At 43.2% G+C, this 26,202-nt stretch overlaps 1 protein-coding gene across 3 annotated transcripts; it reads right to left on the bottom strand.

Annotated features, from left to right (window-relative positions):
- Positions 1 to 202: 202 nt before the first annotated feature.
- FAM168B (family with sequence similarity 168 member B) lies at positions 203 to 25,053 on the bottom strand. 3 transcript variants are annotated; one of them, XM_074546762.1, is made up of 7 exons: positions 24,740 to 25,053; positions 18,478 to 18,558; positions 14,500 to 14,583; positions 9,315 to 9,457; positions 8,242 to 8,419; positions 6,392 to 6,521; positions 203 to 5,110 (listed from the first exon to the last, which is right to left on the bottom strand). In XM_074546762.1, the coding sequence occupies exons 2-6, from the start codon at positions 18,545 to 18,547 to the stop codon at positions 6,409 to 6,411; spliced, it is 588 nt and encodes a 195-aa protein (XP_074402863.1). In that variant the 5' UTR covers positions 18,548 to 18,558; positions 24,740 to 25,053; the 3' UTR covers positions 203 to 5,110; positions 6,392 to 6,408. The 3 variants fall into 3 exon arrangements, with proteins under 3 accessions (XP_074402863.1, XP_074402862.1, XP_005491032.1); XM_074546761.1 differs by having other exon boundaries at positions 24,859 to 25,052; XM_005490975.3 differs by lacking the exon at positions 24,740 to 25,053 and adding an exon at positions 24,430 to 24,452.
- Between the last annotated feature and the right edge of the window lie 1,149 nt (positions 25,054 to 26,202).

The following is a 26,202-nucleotide window of genomic DNA, read 5'->3' as shown; positions in this document are numbered from 1 at the left end:
CTGGGGAGCTTTGCCATTGTGTTCTGTTAGGAATCAGAAAACCTTACTGAGTAAAGGCACTCATCCCATTTCAACATTTTGCTTTGCTTCTATCAATCACCAGATTCCATCAGCTTGAAGAGTTTAAATGCACCATACTGTTCTCCAGCACAGAATGTTTTCTGGAAGGATGTCACCGAAGACAGTAGGAAAGAAACCACAATAAGCAACACAAGTCAATCTTTATTGAAAACTGAAGTATTAATACATAACAATTCTTGTTACAATAAACGTGCTTTTAAGAATTTAAACTTGAGCTCATCTACTCATTGAATTGCATAAAAAATAAAAAAAGTATGAATTTTCACAATTGAACTGGCTCAGAATGGAATCTCCACTCTTTGTGTTGATGCGATAGTTCAATGCAGGAGTGAGTGATGCCTTAAAACTTATTCTGGAAGACAACATTGACCTAAACTTAAAAAAAAAAGTACCAATACAACTGTTCCTAAGACAGTTTTAAAAAAAGTCATAAAAAGGAAACCTGTGTCTATTTCATAACAAACATGGAGAACTATTACTGGGGCCTCTTGTACTTCCATTGCATGCACTCACTTTTTTAGATCTTAGGACAGGAGGGCAGCCAATAATAGCATTACAATTAAAAAAACCCACTAACAAATCCCTTCTACTTAAAACAAGTCTGTACAGCAGCCAGCTAAAAAAGCTTTCCCAGTTTGCCTGCTAAGTGCCCAAAAGTCACAATCGGTTTAGAAAAGTCATGTTCATTTTCTTGATGTTGAAACTTCAGGGCCCATAAATTGTCCAGATGTAAAAGTCACAAATGGACCCTTTACTACGAGTGAAATTCAGATGTTTCAGTGTTCTAAGCAACCTGCACAAGAAAAGGTTTCTTGTCCCCACTGTTCCTCTTCCCTCCCTGGTGCCTACAGCACACCTTGCTGGGCAGAGGCTGCAGAGTGCCCAGAGCCCTCCCAGCAGAGGGGAAGCAGCTCAGCTCTGGGCCAGCCCTGCTCCAGCTGCCCACCCTGCTGCAGTGCTCCTGCCAGGAGCTGGGGCATCTCACCTCCTGTGTGAGGGGCTCTGCAGGAAGCCTCGAGCTGACAAACACAGGATTGGAAGCTGACACTTGTTAATGAGAACAGGGTGAGTGGGCTGAAATGGCCATGTCTTTTACAGCCCTCCCAAAGGCTGCCTCCCAGGGCTGAGGAAGCTGGACTGACACAGGCTGGGGCCGTGTCCTGAGGAGCACTGCACAAACACAGCCCAGGCAGCCATGGAGCAGGCACAGCCACAGGCTCTGTGCCACACCTCCAGCTGCAGCATCACTATTGCTCACCTTCCTAAGATGGGAGGTCTCACACACACAGGAGTGTGGTAACACAGGTCCCACCCCTGGTTTGAGCCTAGAGTTAGGTGGTGGTGTCAGGCTGATGTGCTGACCCACATGAGCAGTGTGGAGCACTGTGCTGAAGCACTGGGGAGTGGTTCCAAGTCCATGCTCTCGCCCTGCTGGCCAAGGAGCAGTGAAGGCAGGACCCTGCAGGAGAGCAGCCCATGCTGAGTGCCCTGGGGCACAGCTCTGAACCATCAGCTCTCCTGACACCAGCCAGACACCCTGCTACTGATGGGTGGTGGTTTGCTTGTTGTTTGGTTAGCTTTATCAGTGGATGGAGCGATACAAGGAAGAACTTCAATGGAAATAAAGGACTTTTTCACCTACAGCTGCATCTAAGCATTTAACTTGCATAGTACACTCAAAATGAAGCTTTCTTGAGCAGCAATCCTGCATGTCTCCTAGAAACTCCTAACAGGAGAGGGTTACAACAAGCATAAGCAACATCTAGCAGTAGGTCGTCTCTTTTCCTTCCCAGTGTTTAGTAAACCACCACCACACTGATAGGGCTATGTGGTTTTGGTGCCAATTATTAGCCATTTTTCTTTCGCTGCTGCTACATTTAAAAGACATTTTCATCAGCTGTTACTGACATAGGGAATACCTTGGTTTTTAAAAAATACTTTATCTAGACGCAACACTTGAAATTTGAATTAAAAAAAATTCTTGGACTTCTCTTAGTTATTGCTGCAACAGTTATTTTCAGTTCCAGGTTTATAGTAGTACTTTTTTTTTTTTAATTATATAAAGCTGCCATAAAAGTTTTCTTTTTTAAAGAGAAGCTTGATCTGAAATGTCTCTACTGCACCAGCTCTTTTAATTTGCTGAGGAGCTTTAGTGCAAACACATACTGCGTTTTCATTTATAAAGGAATTCTAAATAGGGAATGTTATATAAAAAGCAGGAGAGAATGTTTCGTAAGACCCTCGCTGTGTAAACGCCTATTTAATGATGTACAGTTTCCCCCACTGCAGTTTTATATCCATGCTTTCTACTATTTGCAACAAAATACCATTGAGATAGTTATATATACACATATTCCCCCATCCCCCTGCACTGTGCTTTTGGTTACTTTTCAGAAGAACTCCTGGAGACAAGCTCCAGCCTCCCAGTAGGATCAGAATCGCTCAGGACTGGAAGGTGCAGTACCTTTGGAAAAGGTACACTCTCTCCCTCCTGGATGAATCCCATAATGCAACTCAGAAAAAAAAGTGCTCAAGTAAGTGAGACTGCCTAAGTGTTATGGAATACTACACGGAGCCCAGTTCCAAGCTGACACTGAGGAATCTGAAGTTAGAGCAAATCTATAGGAAGTTATATTAATTCCTTGACTATTCTCTATTGCAGCATTCACGGAAGTTCTCTCCTATGACTTTATTCATGATGATGAGACAGGAGACAGCAAAACTTCCAGCCTGGCCCTCACAGCTCCTCCCCACAGAGCACAGCTCTGCTCCAGCCCTCAGCTCCTGCTCGGGACGAGCGCCCTGCGTTGGTGCTCACTGTGCTCTGCCACACCTGACTGATCACAGCTGCAAATCTAACACACACATGGAATTGTTACACACACTGAACAAAGCAGTACACATTCAACTAAGGTTGTCTTGGATCATTTCTGCTCCATATAAAAACATATGGAAATCCCTAAGCTGCAGTAAGTGCTCATGAGTAAGGTTGAAAGTACTTATTCCAACAACATCGTTATGTTCAAGGCATTAGAAATAAGGGGGCCATCCACTGACAGTGATTCATGCAAAATAAACCTAAACTTTATTTAAAAAAAAAAAAAGGGTACAAAATACAGAGAGTGCTTACTGTAAAAAATAAAGTTACTGAAGGCTCTAACCACCAATTGGGTATGAAGGTACACAAGCCTCTCACCAGGGCAGAGTACTGGGATGGCAGCACTAAATCAGCACTGATGCTACCCCAAATCAGCTGCCAAACCTGTACAGGAGCAGAACACCCCAAAACAAAGCATAACTAAGATACACAACTTCAAAAAATTTAATTCTGAATGGAAGTTAACCTACGAGAACAAGACAGCCTGATATACCTCTGTGTAAATGCTTAAAAGGGAACAACATTTTATATCCATTTACTGCATAATTTATTGCAGGCAGAATGTATAAAAAAAAATTGCATCTTTCTGGAATTGTAAATCAAGCAGGTTTAAGAAGAACCTCGGTTTTAATGTGCAATATTCAAATTTAAAAATTTAAAATCTCTCCCATAACAATTTTGGTATACAAATGGGTTCCAAGGCTAGCCCTTTATCCCCACAGCATTTGCTTTGAGGTACTTTAAAAATTGAAGTTGCAAGAAAGAATATCACAAATGACTCATTGCAATGAAATGCTAATCTGCAGTCGAGTCTTATTTTACGTGCTTCCAAGTGCAATTTAGGAAGTAAAAAAAAAAAAAAGAAAATACTAAGAAAACACATCAAAAGGCTGTAACCAACAAATGGCTCCTACTTCAATTACAAATATTTTCATGAAAAAAACCCAAAATGAAACTGCTATTTAAACCCTCTATATTCTGGCAGCCCTACTACACAGTATCCATAGTCCATACTGCAAGTAGATAATAAGGAAATTGTGTTAAAATGATTTGTTCCCCTTTAACATACTCATCAGGCACACAAGCTTTCCTCAGAATAACATGCAGCTGAACTCTGTTGCAGAAAGCCCTTGCACCTCTTAAGTTTCTGGAAAGCAAGCTGGATCAACTGCACATATGTTTTCAACTGACTACAACATTCTTTAGGAAAAACAGCACGAATTTGCTCAACTGAGAACTAAAAGGAAGAGTTTTTCTATCAGTCTGTGTGGCAGTCTCACTTTGACACATCTTGCATTATCTGAAAGATAGCACTGGATAGAAATCTCCCCAGGACATGCTATTCATTCTGCAGGTGATACCACCTCCTACTATTCCTAAGAGCCAGTTTTGCCTCAAGGAAGTATGCCTTATTTACTGGCACACACAGCATTACCTCTGTCATTTAATTCTGATCCTAAAGAGCATCTGTATAACACTGATTCCATACAATGAAAATGAAAAGGTATGAAGTAAACTAATGGTGTGCGGGATGTCTACAGCTTGTCTGACTCATTTTCCAGTCACTCCAATTTATAAGCTGAATTTGAAAAGAACACATCACTAAAACAAAAATATGCCCCTTTGAAACTGGCAACTCCATCAACCTGAAACAGGCTGAAGCACTCATCTAATGTATGTTATGGCATTCTAGAAAGAAACTCACTTCCATGATTCTACCTTGTCAGACCCTGCATACATTACAACAGTGCATTAGTGATACAAGTTGTAAAATACTTCTCGGTTCCTTTGGATTTGCATACGATGGTTTTTGCATCAGTCACTGCAGGTAGATTGAGCAAGCTTTGTTTTTGTGTTTTAACATGCATTCAACTAGATATGGATCAGAATAAATTTATACTCCCTTTTTATCATTATAATTAGCTAAAAAATTGCAAGACAGTCCACAAAACAGGATTTGCTTTAAGACTAACTGCTGGAGTTCCAAGATGTAAGATATGCAGCACTGGAAAATCTTCAGTGATCAGGAATTAGTAGTGTTTAGCCAAGTGTTGAAAGCATTCAGAAGGAAAGTCCTGGTTGGAGGCATGAGGGCTTCAGCACCAACTTTTAAACCTCAATTTCTTGATTGCATATCTCCCATCTTTAAACCTACATTAAGAGGGGGAAAAGAGTGGGAAATACTCTCAATTAGGTGAAATTCCATCTGAGTGTGGCAGAGCACACTAACATTGCATGCACCACATACACCAACAATTGCCAAATTTAAATAACATTGCCTAGCAGTTATCCTGCCACATTTTGAGATAAAAACAATACATGGACTTGCTCTGGTCATGTCCAGTCCAACTTTCTGTCAGGACCACCATTGTTTTTAAGGTAGAAGATGGAATATTAAGAACGTGTTTTGTGCTAAATTTAATTACCAGCAGTCATGAGTTTATTAGCAGCATAATTTTCATTTCTTGTACTTGGGTGGTTTGAGACTCTTGGCTGAAATACTTCATGAGTGAGAAGCATTTCAGATCTGCAGACAGCTGAGTACCATCACAGCAAAATGAGACACGGCTGCTATATTACTAAATCAAAGGAAATTGTCACCCACAATCTCAGAACTCTGCACTTCTAACTGCTGAAACAGAAATCCAGAAAAAGTTAAAACAAAGTTCACTTTTGTCATAAACTAAATGGACTAAAAGTGAAAATTTCAAGTTCAATTGGTCTGACAAGTCACTAATTCAAATAAAGCTGTTTTCAACTTATGCTAAAAATAACCAAACAAACTAGAAATGAAGTGGGTATCACAAAAACATTAGTCCTTGTGTCAGTTTGACACAGATTACACCTCCAAAATCCATCCCACTTCATAGCAGATTTCAAAATTAAACTCTTTTTCTTGAAACCCACTATCTAAATTTTGGTTCACACTAAAAAAGCTTTTTCCATGCTGACTGCATGAAGTATTAACTGATACTTATGTGAAACACAGTGAGTATATGAAATTATCTCAAGGTTATCTCTAATCATCTCATGGTTTCAGCAGCTTCTGACAAATATTCACCCTCTGAGCAAGGCAAAACACCTTGCCTACATATTTAGCCAATCACACAGTTAAATACATTCAATTTAGGAATCACAGTACTGCTGAATTGAACAATTACCAATTATTCCAAGTTACTGAATATATTAAATTCCATATGTATTTTAATAAGGTCAACTTAAGGCTCATTCTTTCACATTTGACAATCACGCATCATGAAAATTATTCATGACTTGTGAAAACACAGACCACTCAAGAAACCCCAGCATGATTTTTGAGTATTCCAGCTCAATTAGAATACTGCAGAAGCACCCCCCATTGCAAAATGTCCCCCAGAGAACCTGAAATGCTGTTGTTTTTAAGAAAGTCTAACAGCTTTCAATGCAACTTACACTGACTGCCAGGATGATCACCACTGTGGGGGCACATAACTATAGGTTGGTGTTCCTGGAGCCCGATACGTGGGCATAGTGACTGGATGAGGGGCTACTGGAGTTGGGGAATGAGTTGTCAACAAAGTACCTGGAATGAAGAGAACAGTTTCTCAGTAAGCAAAAATTCTACTAGAGAGAAAAAAAAAAAAAAAAAAAGGAGAGGGGAGTAAAATCACAGTACTTTTAAAGACAATTACAATTTACTCATCTTCAAAATTACCAGAATTGTTTTGCATTCCAGGCCCAGTCTTCTTCAAACCTTTATGCCAGAGGGCCATTGTAGCCCAGTGGATGTTTAGGCTCATGCATACAAAGATATTCAATACTCAAAAATAGCTCTAGCAGAAACCCTGCAACATAAGCAACTCTTCCCACAGCAGGCTTAACATGCCATTAAGAATATTTGATGGTAGAGATAACTTGACTGATAAATCAGAATAAATTAATTCTTGTTTGCATTATTACAGATAGGCTTCTTCCCCACTAATGAAGCTCTGTTAGTGACATCTAACTACTCTAGTTTTGAAGTTTCTCAAATTAAATTGTAACTTTGACAGGATACAAACCAGAATCTCAAAACAAACTTATGGCTCCTGTTTATTAGATTTTTAAATTAGCATCTCTTGAGTGAATGTGGAGTTTTCTTTGTGAGTTACCCAGGGAGTAACAAAGCATGATATCCCCTCAGCAAACACTCAGAGATGACATTGAACTATTGATTAAACACCATTCTCTCCAAAACACTACCACCAAAAGACTGTGGCAATGGGAAGGTGACATCCCCAACCATTTCCCATGACACAGAGGACCTGCAGGCAGTACAAACATACAAAGTGTTGTATCTCAAGACAAGGAAGGTTTGTGATATGAGGGGTGAGCTCAGAACATGGCATTTTCCTCAGCTCTGAGAGGCTGCTGATTTCAATTGGCACAGAGAAACGCAGTGGGAAGACAAAGTCACACTCTTGACACTGGTATAAGGAGAAACAAAGGGTGTAAGAGTAAGAGATATTCCATACAGACATGAAGAAAAACTGCTGTCCCGTAATACTAACTCTGGAAAGAGGATGTGGCACCTCCATCCTTAGAGGCAGTGGGTACTGCTGAACAAGAACAAATCTGACTCAGCTGGACTCACTCAGAAGTGCACTGGTGAGGGCACACTGGGAGTGCTCTGTTCAGCTCTGGCCCCTCAGCTTGGGAAGGACCTTGGGACACTGAGCACATCCAGACGGAGCAGCGAGGCTGGAGAGGGGCTGGGAACACAAACCCTGAGAGGAACCCCTGGGGGAGCTGGGGGTGCTCAGCCTGCAGAAAAGGAGACTCAAGGCTGCCCCCATCACTCTGCACAGCTCCTGAAAGGGGCCTGTGCTCACCTGGGGCTGGGCTCTGTCTGCAGCAGCACTGACACAGCCAGAGCACACAGCCTCAAGCTGTGCCAAGGGAAATGCAGGCTGGATATTGGGAAAAAGCTTTCACAGAAAGAGTGGTAAAGTTCTGGAATGGCTGCCCAGGGAGGTGGTGCAGTCCCCATCCCTGAGTGTGTTTAACAAAGCTTGGATGTGGCACTGGGTGCCAGGGGTGAGTTGAGCTGTTGGGGCTGGGTTGGACTCCATGATCTCGAAGGTCTCCTCCCACCTGATCATTCTGTGATTCTGTGAAGACACACACCTGCACAATTCCTTCTGTACCGACATTTGTATGATTTTGTCAAGTGCACCTGTGGCATCCCATTTTGCCATGTAGCTGTGCTCCCCCAGGCTCAAAGGGGAGCTGCACTGAGAAGCCCTCGGTGTGAGGGCACCCACCTGCTGACATTGCCATGGTGGTCCCAGCCACCATGCCCATGGTGACCCCGTTCCCTCGGGGCGGCGGGATCGGAGCAGGGTACATGGTTGCTGGCATTCCATTGGGCTGCACGACTGTGGTGTGGTGGATTACGTGGGGTGGTGCTGCATACAAAGGCTGTGTGTAGTAAGTGCCTTGCTGTTGGAAAAAAAACAGTGCATGAAGTAATTACAGTGTATCTGTAGATAAATGATAGCTTCTTTCACAAATGTATCATAAAATAGAAGTATTACTCTAAATGCAACGAATTTACAGAGCAGAAGATGAAACATTTATTGTAGCTATTAAAATTGTTTCACTTGCAATTTAACATTTTATCCCTTTTTAAGGCATTTAGGATAACAAGTGAAGTAGGGACCTTAGTAGTTCTACCATAAGGACTCATGCATCATTCATTCCCTTCCTTTTGATCCCTGTCATATATTAATCCATAACAGAACTTTTCATTATTTCACAACTTTTTGTTCAGTTGCTTTTAGTAAAAGAATCCAATGTTTTTGGCAAATCCAAGTACACTAAGCAGACTGAATAAAACTTGTTACATGCTTATTAATCCTCTTTATATGCCAGGTGAGTTCCCACTAAACAAAGAAGGCCAACTTTTCCCAAAAATATCATATTTACTGAAGTGTCTTAATTCTATCCTTTTTAATAGTTCTCAACAGCTTCCCCAGCATGAGACTTGGTAAATCTGTGAAATTACAACAGAAACTTCATAACAAAATGATAATAAATTTTACAAACAAAAAACCAGGATACTGGTAGTTATAGGATCCAGCAGGTTCTGATTAACTGCTGAATTTAGTGTCACTTCAAAGAGTGAACACATTACAGTAAGTGCTGAGTAACTGTCAGGCAAGAGAGGATGTAAAAATGCAGACACACTAAATCATTGTGTTAAGAATTCTTCCAGCAGGCAGCTAAATGTTGTCCCAATGCACAAAGAAATGAATGAGATGAAAAATTCAGAGTTCCCCAGAGATGACAGGGACACAGAGGTGCCCCAGGGGCACTGTGTGCTCTGCCCACGTACCTGTGCATATGGGTTCTGCTGGGGGTAGGCACTTCGGACTGGGTACACAGCAGTCTGGTAGGGGTTGGGGGAGGATGAGTAGGGCGGCACTGCCCCACTGGTGGGTGAACAGGACACCTTGTACGGGGTGCCTGGCGTGTAACCTGCAACACAGGAAACCTGCAGTCACACAGAGCATGCTGCAATCATTTTCATACTCCCCAGCTCCATACACTTCATGGCTCTCAGAGTGTCTGCTGCTCAGAGTGACTCTGAGATATGCACAGGCTTCTTTTCCCAGCCTGGCAGATGAAGGAGGAGTCAGGATTCCTTGTTCTCATTCTCAAGGTTGTTTATTGTTTCTTATCTAGAACATTCTTTCTCTGACCTGCTGAGATCTGTCTGGCAGGTCAGACAGAGGCACACTGCCCACCTCAGAGGTGGTGTTGTCTTTTTATACTAAAAACTACATTATTTACCATAACTTCCCAATACCTGTCATCTATGTTAGACAGCTTCTACTCTAAACCAACCTAAAAGTGCCATCATCACAGCAGAAGATGGAGGTCAAGAAGAAGAAGAAGGAGAAAGATCGAACATGTCCAGATTCCTCCATGTTGCCTCCTGAACCCCCATTCTAAAAACCTCTAAATATCTATTTTTCACCCTGTGATAAATTCACTATCATTCTACTTAAACTTTCGTGGCTTGTAAATCCTCATATAAGGTTGGTAATTTTTTCCATGGGTCAAGGTGAAAGGCACAGGGGTCTTGGGCTTTGTGCCAAGGTCTCTGAGCCCCCTGCCAGGGTCTTATGTCCTCCAGGGCAGTCAGAGGAATTTCTTGAAGTACTCACATGGGAGTACTTCACTGTAGCTGTTGGTTTGAGGGATCCCTGGGGGCCCCTAAGCTGGGGGTTCACTGGTAGCAGCAGACAGGCCAGGAGACTCCACACAGCTTCTGAGGGTGCTGATTAGCTGAGGGTTTTTTGGGGGTCCCACCAGGCTTCTGAGAGAGAAGGGGAAGGAGGGGGAGAGAGGGAGAGCCTGGGGGGAAAAGGGCCAGGAGAGAATCTGTGGTCTCCCCCCACAGCCTAACAGGGAGATTCAAAGTGGGTGCAGAATAGGCCTTGGGCCAATGGAATTACAGACCCATGGTACTGCAGGGGAGGATCACAGGCCTGGAATAAACTGTACATTTTGGGGGGGTGAGACAGAGCAAACCATTTAACCAAAATGTAACAGCACACTTCGTTTAGTCCCAATATCCAAGCACAAGGTCTATCACTTTCCTAATACTGGAAACAGTCTGGAAATAGTATTTGGCTGTGTCAACTAAGCATGAAAAGGTAACTGTGTACTTGCACCTATGGATACAGGGCAAAAAGCACATTTTCATAATAACACATAAATACCAGGATGTGGCATATTAGGCAGCACCTCTGCACAGGGGGACTTGGCACATGTGTCAGTCAATTCTCCACACACCCCAAATCACACTGGCAAAACAAGGCAGCCGTCAACTAACCTGCTGTAGGGGATGATACAGCACAAGAGTAAGAATTTCAAAAGCCAGAATCATCTAAAAACCTCATGATGGATTTCCAGAGAACAGAGACAAAATCTGCAACCTCTACTTCAACTTACCTTTATTTCTATTTGTTTTCTGGCATTTTCTGAACTGGCTAAAATAAACATGAAATGCTGTACCTTTAAAACACAAACACTGCAAAGTTCAGTGCAGCTGCAAATTCAACCTGGAAGGCACTAAGATCCTTAAATCATCTTTTTCAGTATTATATATGTAGACATGTCCTTAAACATCACTTAAGAATTGGTTTTATACTACAGTAAGACTTGGGATGCCATCAGAATGTGGCTGGCATTCCTATTACAGGCCCCCCAAAATCAGCCTGCCTTTGTAAATGTTTGGAACTGTGGAATTTTCAGAGGGATAACTGGCAACTGCTGGTTCATACTGCCCAAAGACTGCTTTTCCTTAATTTCTCCAGCCCTCATCAGACAAGGTGTCAGAAAAGGGGCTTGAAGAGGCATGGAGTAGACTGATATTATATATATATATATATATATATATATATATATATATATATATATAAAAAACAATATATATAACAATATATATAATGTTTATATATATATTTTCTATAATATACATAATGTTTCTGCATGCTACACTCTCAGGTTTATTCCATGGCCACAGTGGGAATATGAACACCTCAGCAGCAGCACCCACCAGCTTTAACATTCAGGGTGGCACACAGCAGGCATGACCTGGTCTGGAAAAAGCATCAAGGCCCTGCCTGTGCTGCTGTGAAAAGACCTTGGTATTTCATGCAGGTCTGTCACACTGGGAGACACAAGATCCACAGGTTGTATTTGTAATTAGTTGGAATTGAATAAATTAGTACCAGGGCAGTGCATGAAAGAACAGGCACTTGGTAATTATAGAAAAAATAAGAGTATCAGAGTAGAGATCAGGTTGATTTTAAAAACTGCCTGGAATGGGCTGACTTCAATACAGAGAACAGATCTGAAGTTGTACAGAGAGAGAATTTGTGGCATTTGTGCTGTCAAAAATCAGTCTGTGCAAACAGCATGATGACACATGACCTTCATTCTTCTTAAAGAAGTCTGGGCTTCTTTGCAATTTCATGACACCCTTCAAACTAAAAGTTGCTTAGCTAACAAAGAAATAGGTTGACTGTTTCTTTTCAATAGTATTTTTACCTTTAAAAAAGCTGTACCACAGCACTTACTCTGAGATCCTAAGTATTTCACAGATCCAGCACGCTGAGGAAGTGACTTCTATTAGTATGGAGAGCTATTTGTGGTGAAAACCCCAGCTACAAAATGCTGAACATGAAGAATCACTGCAACCAAGTCCTCAGTGAAGCCCACTTTCATTCTAAAAACCCACTGATGCAGCTGCACAGGCAATTTCTCTTTCATTCTTGCAAAGTGGTAAATCTGCACAAGAGGTATTCTGCCATTGCATTCATTTTTTCTTCTCCATAATATGGAACAAAGACCTTAACAGTAAATGACAGGAGAAGTCAAAACCACAGTAATTTAAGACAGTTACCTGTAAAAAGCCCCCTTTTGTAACAGCAGTGGCACAGCACATTCAAATACTGCTGTGTAGTATGAATTTACAAAAGCTTTGATTCTACAAACAAGCTGTTACATCAGAAAGGTTAAAAAAGATATAAAAACATCCCAACTGTTAGGACAAAGTACTCCAAGTTGTTATCTGCCTGAATTAGAGGTACATTTTGAACTTTTGTTCACAGCTTGAAGAGCAGCTAAAAATAAAAGCTATTCTTAGCTCTGAAATAAAAGTGTACTTCCTATTCAACAGCAATAAAGACCAACAGTACTAGTTTTTAAAAAATTAATGACATACAATGACAGAATATGATTTTTATGCATCTTTATGTATTTTTCTTAGGAGTGAAAAGGCTCTTTCTTTGACTTTGGTATATAGCATGAGATATATTCCAAGATTAATCAATGCAAACTAATATTACAACATGACTAAGTCTAACAGGTCCAGAATCTTTGCCAGAATTCCCATGATTTGTTAAATTGATTTCATGCAGCTTCCTGCAGCAGGATGTGCAAACCGCAGCCTGTACTAAGACTGTACTACCTTCAGTTACCTGGTGCCAGGATCAAAGCCTACAGCTCCTGCTCAGCTCAGCTGCAGGACACATGCAGGGCAGCACAGAAGGCAGGGAAACTGAGAGGCCTGACAGAAATAAAGCCAATAATCAAAGCCCACATGGGGCTCTGCCACCTGAGCTAGGGGATCCCCCTGATGGGAACTGCTCTCCCTTGAACTTGGCTCTCAGGGTGAGGTCTGGAGCAACCCAGTGCAGGTGCACGCTGGCATCCCAGATATGAGACTGGCACAGTGGCAATACCCAGCCATGGGACTGATTTCTTTTAGTTTCTGCAATCTCTAACATTAATGTGCCTCCTTACTTTAAATTCAAGGCCAAAGACAAGACAAAGTGTGAGTCTGCACTCACTCTGCCTCTAAGCAGCAAACTGAACAGTGACAGAGGTTGTACCAACAGAATCCCACACAGTTTCAAGGAAAGCTACACACTTTTAACAGGCTCTGCAGGCAAACATTTTACATGAGTGTTTTGTCTCAGTAATTGCTGCCACACCCTCAAGAGTCTCCTGGTAGTTAATGAAGTCCATCCATTACAAACTGAACTTCAATACCAAGCAAGCTCCCACAGCATAAGATTCCCAATTTCAAGCAGTATCCTTTCCTACTGCCAGAAATTATACAAAGGCATTCAGGGACAAATTTGATTATGAACCACATGTAGCTCTGGAGAACTGGCATGATACATGAAAGTGGAAGAGTTCTGAGGATGGCCAGCTCTGCATTACCAAAGCAATGCAAGGAATTCCTTCCTATACAAAATACCCATAGGGAGAACACTGTTGTCTCAGCATGTTCCTGCTGGAAAATTAAAGTGGAAATTAAACACTACCAGCTTCTGTTTTGTTTTGAGGATTAGCACATTAAAATCATGTTTTACTAGTGAAAGCAGAACTACACAAAAAAACCCCCAACTTTGGTGAGTGCCTTGCTCTTGTCTGTTTTCCCACTCCCCCTTTCCTAGGCTCATCCCATTCCCTTCCTTAAAATGACACCCATGACAGTGCAGTAACCTGAGTCCTTGCCCTGCATCCACAAGAGTGAATCAGCTTCACCCAGCAACCATCAGCTTGTGCAAGACAATCCTAAGGGCAGAGAGAAGCTGAACTTGGAAAGATACAATTTAGGGAAGGGATAAAATAGAAAAGTTTTGAGGGTAACAGAGAGAAGAAAAAATAGGAATCTGGAAATGACCAGAAGGATGCAAAGCAAGCAGAGCCATGAAAGAAGCAGCGAAGAGAAATGCAATGCAAACCTCAAGGATCATCTGGAAATACAGAAAAAACAGCTAAAACCTCAACTGTTCCCTTCTTGAAAGGTACATGCAGTATGACTTGAGATTATAATATTTTTAATTTATCAGATGATTCCTCGTGAGTCATGTTCAAGGCAATATAAAACTTATCCACCAGTACAAGTGCTGTTGTGAGCCCCTACAGCTTTTCCTCCTTCTTGCCTCTAACCCCTTGCAAAGGCCAGGTCTCTGCTGAGCCCCCAGTTCACATACCTGTTTGGAAGGTGGGATTTGCTCCAGGATACATGTTGGGGGAATAGGCAGGAGCAGCCGCTGCATAGCCCATGGGGAAGCCAGCTGGGAGAGAGAACACAGCACAGTTACCTTCCAGGCTGACTTTACTCTCCAAGCTCTCACTGCACATGCTTTAACTGAGGCAAGCAAACAGCCTTCAATCACACCTCCTCTAATAAAACATTGCAATCCTCCTCTGCCAAGCCCCCTGAAGATGAATGCTAAGTGAAGAGAAGAGCTACGGTTTCACAAGTCCATTCTCTCTTACACCCCTCTTCCAGCCATCTCTGGTGGCCAAGTAACTCTTAAGTTGCAAAACCAAGTTTTGTGTAGCTGTCCTGCACTCCTCCCCCTAGTGTGACATACAAATAATACCTTAAGATTTTAGCTTTTGTGTTTTTCATGTATTTGTAATCCTGCAATTCTTTACTTTCCAACTCTAAACTCCATATAGAGTATTAGATGCTGTCTTCCCATTTTGGGAACAACAATTCCTCTCCAGGCCCGGCAATCAAGGACACCTCACTGCCTCAGGCCTGAGAGATGGAAACAAAAGTGAGTTGGGGGAGCAAACTTGAGGTACATGGCTTCATTACCTGAAGCTGGAATTGGAGGATGAACCCCCAATATGCAAATGGCCCAAACTTACAAAAGTGTGAAACTTGTGAGCCATGGTCCATTTTTGGGTGTAGCCCCTGGGGAGCTTTGTCTGCCCTCAATACCCTGGGTACCTTATGGCCATTAAATAAATGTAACTTTTTATTCCCTTAACAGTCTGCCTTCTGTTTTTAGGTAGCTCTCAAAAGGTATCACATACAGTATTTATCTGAATGCACTTTTTCACAGAAATAAATCCCTAGAAGTGAGAGTAACTCTGACTCCCAGATCAGAGGTATCTCAAGTAGAAAGTACAAAGCAGCAGCAGCCCAAATTGCTTGCTGAATTTGACACATATTTGCTACTACACTGAGTATTAAAGAAGCTCCCCAGTTTCAGACACACACTGTGACAGCAGTAACTGTGATTCACAGAGGTACTGCCAAAATGACAGTGAAACACTTCTGCACCACAGAACACTGATCTACTGCAGTGCAAGGCACAACACAGCATTAGCAAAAGCTTGTTTCCTGAAAGACACAAAGCTTGTTCAGATTAAGTGAAATTTCTGAATTAATCATAGCTATTAGTTTTCCCAATAACCTATTTACATTATTCAAATCTGTAAAGCCAAGTAATGTCTGTATTCAGAAAGATGGAGTTCCTACCACATTCTGCTCTCTACTTATAAAGATTTCAGCTCCTTCAGATAAAAGGCAATTAGTATTTGCATACCCACTGTCACACTCAGAGCTTAGTTTTAAACTGCTGTTGAGATTTGAAGGGTTTTTATTTCACTGTGAATCCCAGAGTCCTCAGCAATTACTCCCAACAATAAGAATTACTCAGCTCAGGACTATATATGCTAGCCCAGTTTTGTAAAGCACTCTGTAAACATATCAAGTGACACACTTGGCACTACTATGAGGTGGTCAGCATGAAGAAGACTAAGAAAAGCCTTAGGCTTAAAAATCAAAGTTAAAAATAACATCTCCAAGTCGTAACAACTTTTCAGAGTGTAAACAGCTCCTCAGTTTTCAAATTCCCAGGGTCCTGGTGCAAAGCTTTGGTACAACTTAACCTTATTCGAACACACTACACATCTGCAACAGTGTGTGTGGGAAACATTTGCAGTCCTTTCTTTCTTTGTTCACAGCTTAAGCTGCACTGAGCTACACAAGAAACAGGTCATTTATGGAAAATGTAACCACAACAAGCAGCAGTTTTAGCTTCCACAAGGAACTTCCATGCATATGAGAACATTTGAATATTGATTTCTTGCTGCTGCAAAACTACCCAACAGCCTAAAATAGGTGTAGTATAATATAAACAGTTATTAAATATGCAACAGCTTTAGAAACACATTGCCTTTCAGTAATGCATTCCACCTACTGCTGTGTTCCTCACTTTCTATCACCATGCACCCCATGTAAATGCAATGATTTGGAGTGGAGAATCTGCAGCTTTCCATTTAGGAGAATAAAAGAAGAGGGAGTTAGTCATGCAATATTTAAAAAAAATCCTAAAATGCAATTCTACTTTTCATTTTAGAGAATGTGCTTGGTATTTATCCTACAATCTTAAAGGCTGGACCAGGCACTCAGCAAACTATCTAAGGGAGTAACACATCAGTGACTAAGCTGAATTTAGGGGTCAACATTGCATGAACTGACCCAGCAACTGCTGCAAGGGAGAATTCTAAGTAACCACCCTGCAGCAAGACATTTAAGGCACTTCTGCAACAATTCCAATTCAATTCCAGATATTTTAGTTATGCAGAATGGCAAGCAAAGTACTTACATAATTAAAAATATAGCCTAGTATATATAATAGCAGATAAAAGTAATAAAAGATTAGAGATTGTATTGTTGTTTAAACTGCTATTTATGAATTTACAATAGTATTTTGTCCTAAATAAATTATGGTATAACTTAGTTTAGTATAGACAAAAGCCTCAATGCAATATGTAGATACTTTATAAGTACAAATCTCAATCTGGCTAATACAAATCTGAGTTTAGAAAATGAACAGAGCTAAAGATATGAAGTTATATTCAAATAATCCACAATAATCCATAATCTTTATCTAAAGCAAAGGAAAGGCTGGAAAAAGCAATCCATTATAAATACAGAAATTACTGTTCCATACATTATATTAATTAGTAAGCCTCTGCTGCTTGCCTTATTAAAAGATTACTACAGCCTTTATAACTCAGAGAGTAAAACCATCCTGCAGGACTCATGGTTACATAGTGTCAGCTTTATAATTTATTACTGCACCATTCCAGTCACTCAACAGACCTAAAAACATTTAAACACATTTGGTGTTTCCCTTAGAAATACTGTAGAAATCGAGGAAGGTACACTAGTTAGAGGATCATGAAAAGAAAAAAAAAATTAAACTGTTTTTGAGACAATCAAGCCAATAAGCAGAATTCATTCATGCACCACTGTTTAGAAGGAGGAACAGAGAAAAGTAGAACAGGAAAACGAATTTTAGTGCATTACCCAAGGTGAAAAACAGATTTAAGAATGGTAAATACCAGTAAGAAAATATAGTACAGCTACCAAGAATATAAACAGTAGCAGCACAGAATAATTTCTGCCTCCCCACACAGACACCAACTAAATCATAAAACTGCCTCCCTGTAAAAGCTAAAGAAGTTTGACTTCTTATGAAAGAGCAGAAAAGACCCTGCAGCCTCTCCCAGGATGGAAATTCCCTTCTGTCAGAGATAACAGAAAAAAGGCAGCATCAAGACATGCTGCTTGAAATGTCTCCCAGAGGCACCCAGGCTTCTCTTCAGCCTTCCTGGAGAGTTCTGTCCAAATCTAATCTTGCCTCATCCAACTTTTAGACTATAGAGACATCAGAAATGAAGCCTCCTTGCACATACATTAGGCGATGGGGGAAACCTAATGAAAAACTGTAAGTCAATGAGAAGCAGATAAAACAATAAATTCAATGCATTTCCATTTCAAAAACATTTTTGGCCATTTTCTTGGTGCCACCTTTGATGCCATGCTTTGGGCAGTGAGAGAACAGACAGCATGAACAAGAATTAGAGGATAAAAAGGTTAACAGTGCCAGTCAACTGGCAGCAGAAATAGATTGCCTCCCCTTCTTGCAGGGCGTAATTATTAGAACTCCTAAAATAAGCTGCATTGGAAGAGATACTGAAGTTAGAAATATAACAGAAGAAATAACATCATTCTTTTAATGTCACTTTTTAAATTTAAAAGCAACCTCATCCCAATCCCAAAACAGATTTACATGAAGGCATTCATAGGTGACTGTTTCTTCTTGACCACGAGCAAAGAGCAGTGTAACCAAAACTCATCAGAAAACAGAGCTGCTTACCTGGATAACCAATTCCTTTGGCATTTGCATAGGGAACCCCAGAAGATCCAGGGCTATACACAGGATTCATGATTTCAGTAACTGAATCAGGAAATAAAGAAAAAGAAAAACAGAATTTACTTAAGTATAGGGAAAGCTTGAAATTGCAACAATCAACATGAAACTGGAAACAAGGAAACGCATTGGAAGAAAATGTGACAAATGAAAAAGCAGCAATTCCACCACTTCTCAACATTAAAACTGTAGCTACACGCAGGGAAGACTGCAGGAAGAAGTTTCAAAGCATCCTAACCCTCAGTCAGCCAGAGAATGTCTCAGGAATGAAACATTCCCTGTTGTGGAGCACGCTTTCAAAATATTTCCATAGCCCAGAGCTCCCCCGTGGTGTGCAGCTCCAAACCCACTGCAGGGGCTCTCCTGTGCTGGGCTCCTCTCCTCCTGCCATGTGTCAGTCACACAGCTCCTCCCTGCCATGTGTCAGTCACTCAGCATCTCTCTGCCATCCACCACCCTTGCTTTCTTCCCAGTCCTCTCCTGAAGTCTCTAGCCAAGAGATGCAAATAAACACTCACGGTCTGTTCTTACTGGCACTTGGAGCCTGGATTCCAGACCTTCACCATCAAACATCCATCCCACTGCTACAGCAGCAAGTGGCAAAAGGCTCTGTGCATTCAGAACCAGCCCACAGCTCTTTGTTTACTTCCTGCTAAGTTCCTCAGAGCCTATGACAAGCCCACAGTCCTGTCCAGTCATTTCTGAATGATGCACTCACACAAAATCCAGGCTCCTACAGACAGCATCACCCACAGGAATAAAACCAAATCTCTTTTTAAAAAGAACTCTGTATGCAAACAACAATGAAAATAAAATTGCATTGAAGATGCTTCTAAGCGCCTCATACAGGAATACTGTTCACAACCACTATTCCAGTATTTTAGAAAAAAATTCTTCATATTAAAGCTCAGTATCTTCAATCATCTGATTGTCTGCATATATAGGTAGATACACACAGATCTCCCAGGAGAGGTTTTCATGTACATAGATCTATAGGTTTCCACACACACATTTTCACAGGAGAGGTTTACACTGGGTATTTGAAAAAGGCTCTTCTCCACAGGGTGCTGGGCACTGAACAGGCTCCCCAGGGCAGTGCTTACAGCACAGGCCTCACACAGCTCAAGGAATGTCTGGCCAATGCTCTCAGGACATGGTGGAATCCTCGGGCCAGGAGCTGGCCTGATTGTCCCTGTGTGTCCCTTCCAGCTCAGACATTCAGTAATTCTTCCTGCAAGCACCAAAGACACAAAGGCACTCTATGAAACCAGACTTTCTTATTAACTGCTAAGAGCTGACATTTGAACAACTTCTTCTACATCTTACTTAAACCACACGGGTGTTAAGCAGTTAAACACAGTTGAAGGAAATTTTGTAAATAAAATTTACGAAACAAGGAAGTTTAATTACACATGCACTACCTTGGTTACAGGATATGTTATGGCAGGAATCCAAGTGCAGTTTATCAGTATAGCTGCACTGATAAACCCAGGGTAAGTGACTCTATAAAGCATAAATAGTTTGCTTTTTAAAGGAGCACTAAAACCAGCTCTATGCCAAGAGAATTAGCAGCACCTGGTACACAACAGATATAAAACTGCCATTTGTGCAAAATGAGGATCAGAAAGTGCTGTCAGCAAGTTCATAACCAGGTTTCACAAAACACTCCAAGTCAATATAAGATAATTAAAAGATTCATCAGTTTCATGGGCTTCCTCCTCTCACTTTCCAACAATACTAACTAACACAGAACTGCCTTTTTCATTCGGATTCATGTGATTACACATCAAGAAAACAGAATCCACTGAGCTACAAAGCAAACAAGCTGCCATTTACATCACACAAAGCTCCCCAGAGCAGCATGTTTGAATCACCTGACCCACACCTAGAGCCATTTGAAACAAATCTCTTTGAAAACGTTCTACAGCAAGCCATACTTCAAGAATAAAAAAAGTGCTTATAGTGCTATATTCCACTGAAGTCCTGTGGAGTTTTAGCAGCATTAACTCTGGGCCATAATCAACAAGTGTATTTTGCTGGACCAGCATTTTCTTTTAGCAAGGCTGCTCTTTTCTCCCCTACTTTCTTCAGTGTATCCTTCTCCCTCAAGTACAACTCTCACTTGAAAACTTTCAGTCTGTTCCCTTTATATCTCCCTGCACTTTCTTCTCATGTGCATTTCTGCTCCTCTTTCAATGTTGATTTTGTCTGTAAATTTACCAATTCCTTAGGGGCTCAAGCTTCACTTTGGTTTCAGCGTTTCCCAGCTATGGGGTTAAAGCCTTAAGGAGATGGAGAAACCTTTCCACTCAAATAACACAGTGCTCTCCCACACCCTCATATCCCACAAATGTGCTGCTCCTCCTTGCAGTCCCCACAGCAATTAGGAGAAAAGACTCTGGAACCTTCTCACCATTCTGAATGGCAGTGAACAAAAAGAACTGCCAGGTGGAAAACCAGCAAGGGCCTCCTGTGAGTATTTAGGCTAAATACACAAAAAAATCCCAACTATTAGAAATATCAGTAGACAAGGACTGCAGAGCAACACATGGACACAGACTATGGGAGATGGCTTAAAGAGGAGCCACACAAAAATGAAGAGGAGGAGGAAATGGATAGAAAATGTCACAACACAGACCTGATCTCAAAGGAAGTACAGACTGACAGACAGGAACTCCACCTAAGTAAGGGGGGGAACCCCCTATAACACTGGTAGCCTCAAGCTGTTCACTCCCACTGCAAATGAATCCATGCTTCCAACTCCACACACACAAATTAATTCAGCTTTGGTGGGACAGGGATGTACTTTCACCACTGACAGACAAGTCAGAGCCACCAGCCTACACAGAGTGCTCACAGTCTGTAATGCAGACAGAATGTCAGACCACTTCTAATTAAAAATAATTATCTTCAGGTCTTCTCTGAAGGACCCAACATGTGTAAGTATAATTATGTAGTATTACCCAGTGGTTGCAATCATCCCACTCGCACCATAATTTGACTTGGAAGGGCATCTGTTACACTGGGATGTGGAACCTTGCAGTCCACTTCCCTGGAGTGCTCCAAGTCCGCATCAAACACCAGGGAGGATCGGTATAAAGGGAGCCCAAAGAATTCGTGTCTTTCAACTGCTTTGTTGGCATTCCCTCCAAAGCATTCTCATGTTAATGAATATGCAAATCAGTGTCTACAGAGCATCATCTGTATATAAATTGCACAGAGCTAACTGTATATGCATTACTCTTTCAGCTGAAATGAAGGCAATCACACTTATTAAAGGTGCTCTGATTAAGGAGTGCCCAAGGATGCTGGGAGTGCAAATCTTCACCTTTCACTCTGGCTACAGCCAGGCACTTAAACCCAGCTCTCAGCAGGCCTGTGAGATCTCACCTTGGTGCAGATACCAGGACAACCACCCTCCTCTCACAGCCAGGTTTTGGGGACCTGAGCACAAAGGGCAGCCCCTGCTAGTGCTGAAGCTCTAGCACTCCCAGTTGGATCTGTCTTGCACACAGCTTTTCCTGCTACACCCAGGACAAGCATGCTTCTAGGAAACTCTGCTTTGAAAAAGCCTCTCACAGAGGTGAATGTAAGAACCCACAGATCAATGCAAACACTGTGACACAAACTGCACATCCCTTTGCAAAAGATGTATTTTGTTCCTTCTGATTTTCACACTACCAGAGTAAGATCTACCAAATGCAATTTAATGCTCTTTTGATGGCAATTCCACCACAAGAGTTGGGGAGGAATCTCCAAACACCTTGGCTAAAGCTCACTACTGTGGCCCAGTAATGCTTTCCTTCTAGGATCTTAGGCAGACTCACACACACCAAAGCACTGTAGGGTTTAACATGGATCCATTCTGGAACACTTTCAGAAAGCCATTTGCCATGAAATTGTACAAATGACCCAATTTGCACTTGCTAAGTTACTTACCATCTTAATAACACTCTACATTTTACCCGTTTGACTTCCAGTCAAAGCATAATACAAGTGAAAGACATAAGCGCCTGGTAATGTAAAAGAAGTCATTTCCACTGCTAAGTAACAAAGAAAATAGTTCATGACACTTCAGCTCTTCAAGCAACTGACAATTAAAGTCTCAGTTACACTGTGTTCTGTTAAACCTTCAGCCACCAAAGAGGGAAATCCAAGGCCAAAAGCAGGTACTTTTCTCAGAAATAGTTAAAAGCTCATATAGCTCATGCTATAAAGACCAAGACAAGGCACCCGTGCTGTTCTGGTACAGGCAGGTAGTGCTTAATTCCTTCCATTCACCCAAAGACCTCAGAAGCAGTCCCTGGATTGTCCCAGGGAGGAGGAGAAGCCTGTCCAGGGCAGAGCAGAGGTTTGGGGCAGCCCAGGGGTTCAGGCAGCTGGAATCGGTGCCCACAGAGCTGGCAGGCAGTCCCTGCACCGGGACCCTCACCAGATAACAGATAAGCTGCCTGCCAGGATTCTGGATGAAGGATTGCTGGTTGAGAGAACTGAGACACACCCCCAGATGGCCAAGACCGAAGGGAGCAGGGCTGGACAGGGACAGCACAGACTGAGGATGCAGAACCACAGCCTAGAAAAGGACAGCTAACAACTCTGCACAAAGCTCTCACACAGAGTAAAACACAAAGCTGGAACTCTCATTCCCATGCAGCCTTCCTCCCCTGCTTGAGTTACAAGATGCTGTCACAGAGGAAGAATAAGACAGCTCCAAGCACTAAGTTTGGTGTGCATGCCTTCTTTTCTCCTAAGGCTAGAGCAGGAATGGAGCAGTTTAGGCTTTTCAATCCTTTCTGGTGAATACAGCTCTCACCTGCAAGCCTGATCTACCCAGGGTTTGTTAGGGCTTTTCCCTATTTAAATACACCTGCATTAACACCAACACTAGCGCTCAGTGGCAGTAAGGATGGAGACAACATGACCAGATGTGAAAGACTCTACAGTTCTATGTCATTCACACAAACAAAACCCATACAGAAAACATAACACAAAGATCCTGCTTGTGATCCAACTTCATTTCTACATTGTGGCATTGCTCTGGTCTCCAAAATACCACAGAACATTATCAAAACCTTCCTTTCTTCAAAAAAAACCCCTTCTAACTTATGGAAACGTTAAACAAACTGCAGAATATTTCTCAAAGTCCACAATTTCTGTTGTTGCTATGGCACAAGGGGATAGAAGTTGCCAGCTCCAATCCCTGCATCTCCTGTATAACTTTGAATTTGTGGGTATTCTCATCTCAAACAGGTCCTCAAATCACCAAGTCCTCACTGTAAGAATCACAGAAGCCAAATTTAGGGAAGTTCATCAACTATGAGAAACAGAAAAAATATCAAATTGGAAGAGTACAGCTTCACTACATGAAGGAATTGTATTTAGAACTTGTATTTAAGCCCAGAGCTCTGCTTCTTCCTCAAATCCTAGAAAGCATTTTTTCATTACATTAATTTTCAATTTATTCCCTATTACTTTCTGAAATAACACGAAGCTGTCACAAACCACAACGGACACAGAATTTCCAAAGCCTCCCGAGCCCTCCTCCGTTCCAACCTCAGAGTTAAATGTGTAATTACCGCACCAAACGCGCAGGAAAGGCTGAATTCCACCAGCCTGGAACTTTTATGACACTGACAATTACACATCTTGCAGCAAAATCGCATCAGAGCAGACAGAAAGTCTGCTCGCAGGAGGGAACACGCACACGGCCATTCAAGAACAAACCAAGTTTCAGAGAAATGAACGTAGAACCCCCCAGATAATGCAAACACCGTGAGACACACTGCGCACTGCTCTGCAGCACATGTGTTTTCTTCCTCCTGATTTCCACAGCCGTGCACAAACACCAGATCTGCCCTGAGAGCTGGCTGGCTGCCCTCATCGAGCCCTGACTTTTACCTTTCTCACAGCACCGATTTCACCATTGGCCCGCTGTTCCTACGGCTCCGAACGCTGCAGAACAGCCCCGTTAGTACCGCCTCCCTTTCCGCCGAGGGCCGAGCGGGGATCGGTGCCTGCGGCTCCCCGAGCCGGGCACACACGGCCCCCGCACGGCTCCCTCACGCAGCCGCAGCCCCGGGCCAGAGCCCTCACGACGCCGCGCTCCGCCCGCACCGAGTTCGCAGCCGGACGATGCCGCGCTGCCGCCAGCTCCCGGCCCCGCCGTGCCCCGAGAGGGCCGGGGAGGCCGCGGGCCCTGCGCAGGTACCTGTTCCGGCCGGAGGCGGCACCCCTCGGCCGGGCGGGCCGCGGCTGTCCCGGGCTGGCGCAGCGGGGCGGGCCCGGCGCGGCCGCCCGCGTCCCCCCCGTTCCCGGGCCCGCACTCACCGTGAGCGGCGGCGCTGCGTGCGGGCGGCGCGGCGGGCGCTGGCTCGGCCGTGCGTGCGGGTGCCCGCGCCTGCGTGCGTGCGTACGTGGGAGCGTGCGCGGCCCCGCGGGGACGGGACGGGACGGGAGGGGGCGGCCGCTCCGCGCCGGCCGCACCGCACAACTGCGCACCGATGGCGTGACGTCACTTCCGCCCGGCCGTCACGTGTGCGGAAGGCCCGGGCACGTGAGGGCGCGGCCCGGCGCCATGGCGGGCGGGGCCAGCGCGGCCCGGCCCGGCCCTCACGGAGCGGGGATGGAGCGGGGCGGGGCTGGGACACAAAGGTGCCGCCGTGGAAAGTGAATGGGTTAGCCGAGGGGTCTAAGTGCACCTTTCGGTGTCCCAGGGAGGTTAATGGCCTGCTGCGTAATTCTGTTAGAGCACCTGGCAGTGCAGCTCGCTGGTTCTGGTTCTTCCCTCAGCCTTGGTTAGATGTATAAAACCCAATGGCCATGGGGCACAGCAGCTTGAAGAAAGTGCTTGTGTGGCACACAGTGAAGAAAATGAGCCTGGCTGGCACGGTTCTGGAAGTGCCATCTAGTTTTCACATCTGTTTTTTGAAAAAAGTCTCCCTTCCATGAAAGCCTCTGCAAGTCCTGTGGAAAACGTGTGGGAGCTGTGCAGAGCTTTGTGAGCTGCTCCTTCCAGGGGGTGCAGCGTCTCAGGGCTCAGGGACCCTCTGCTGAGGGAAGAGGCAGAGCCTGAAGGTCTGTGTGAGCTGAAAATTAGGGAAAAGAGGGTTTAATCCTGAAAGCAGGATTAAACAGCCCCTCCAAGGGTAGCAGCAGCTCAGTAAGGCCCTCCTGCTGAGACGTGGGCTCAGGGCCTTACTGGGCACACTTCATGACTTTTGCAAGCTGTGGAGGTTTTTTTCCTGAAAATCACTGCCACGATGGGAACACCCCCTTAAAACCTCTGCTTTTCCAACAGTTTGTGTTTGAACCCAGGAAACTTCTCTAGAGGTTGGAACTGCACCAAGCTATGTGCAAAACTGAAGTAGAAGTGCATAGTGAATTAAAACAGGTAGGATTTATAAGAGATTTATAATTTATATTTCTGACTAATTCTCCATTCTTCAGGTGATGGATGCAAGCCAGTCTTACAAGTGTTACACCGAGGAGTGAACCTCAGACAAAGCACTCAGAGCTCCCATCTCAGATCTAGAACTGAGCATTTGGTACCTGCAGAGGAAGGGCCAAGGCAGCAGTGAGTGGCAGGAGAATTTAGCCCAGAATTTAGCCTGTGGGCACTGCTGAACATGGCAGCACAGGAGAGCCCAGGGACAGCTGGGCAGGGCTGACATT

This window comes from Zonotrichia albicollis, chromosome 9, assembly GCF_047830755.1.
Source record: "Zonotrichia albicollis isolate bZonAlb1 chromosome 9, bZonAlb1.hap1, whole genome shotgun sequence".
Lineage (NCBI taxonomy): Eukaryota > Metazoa > Chordata > Aves > Passeriformes > Passerellidae > Zonotrichia > Zonotrichia albicollis.
The sequence above is the reverse complement of the archived record's forward strand: the minus strand, read 5'-3'. Positions and strand labels throughout refer to the sequence as shown.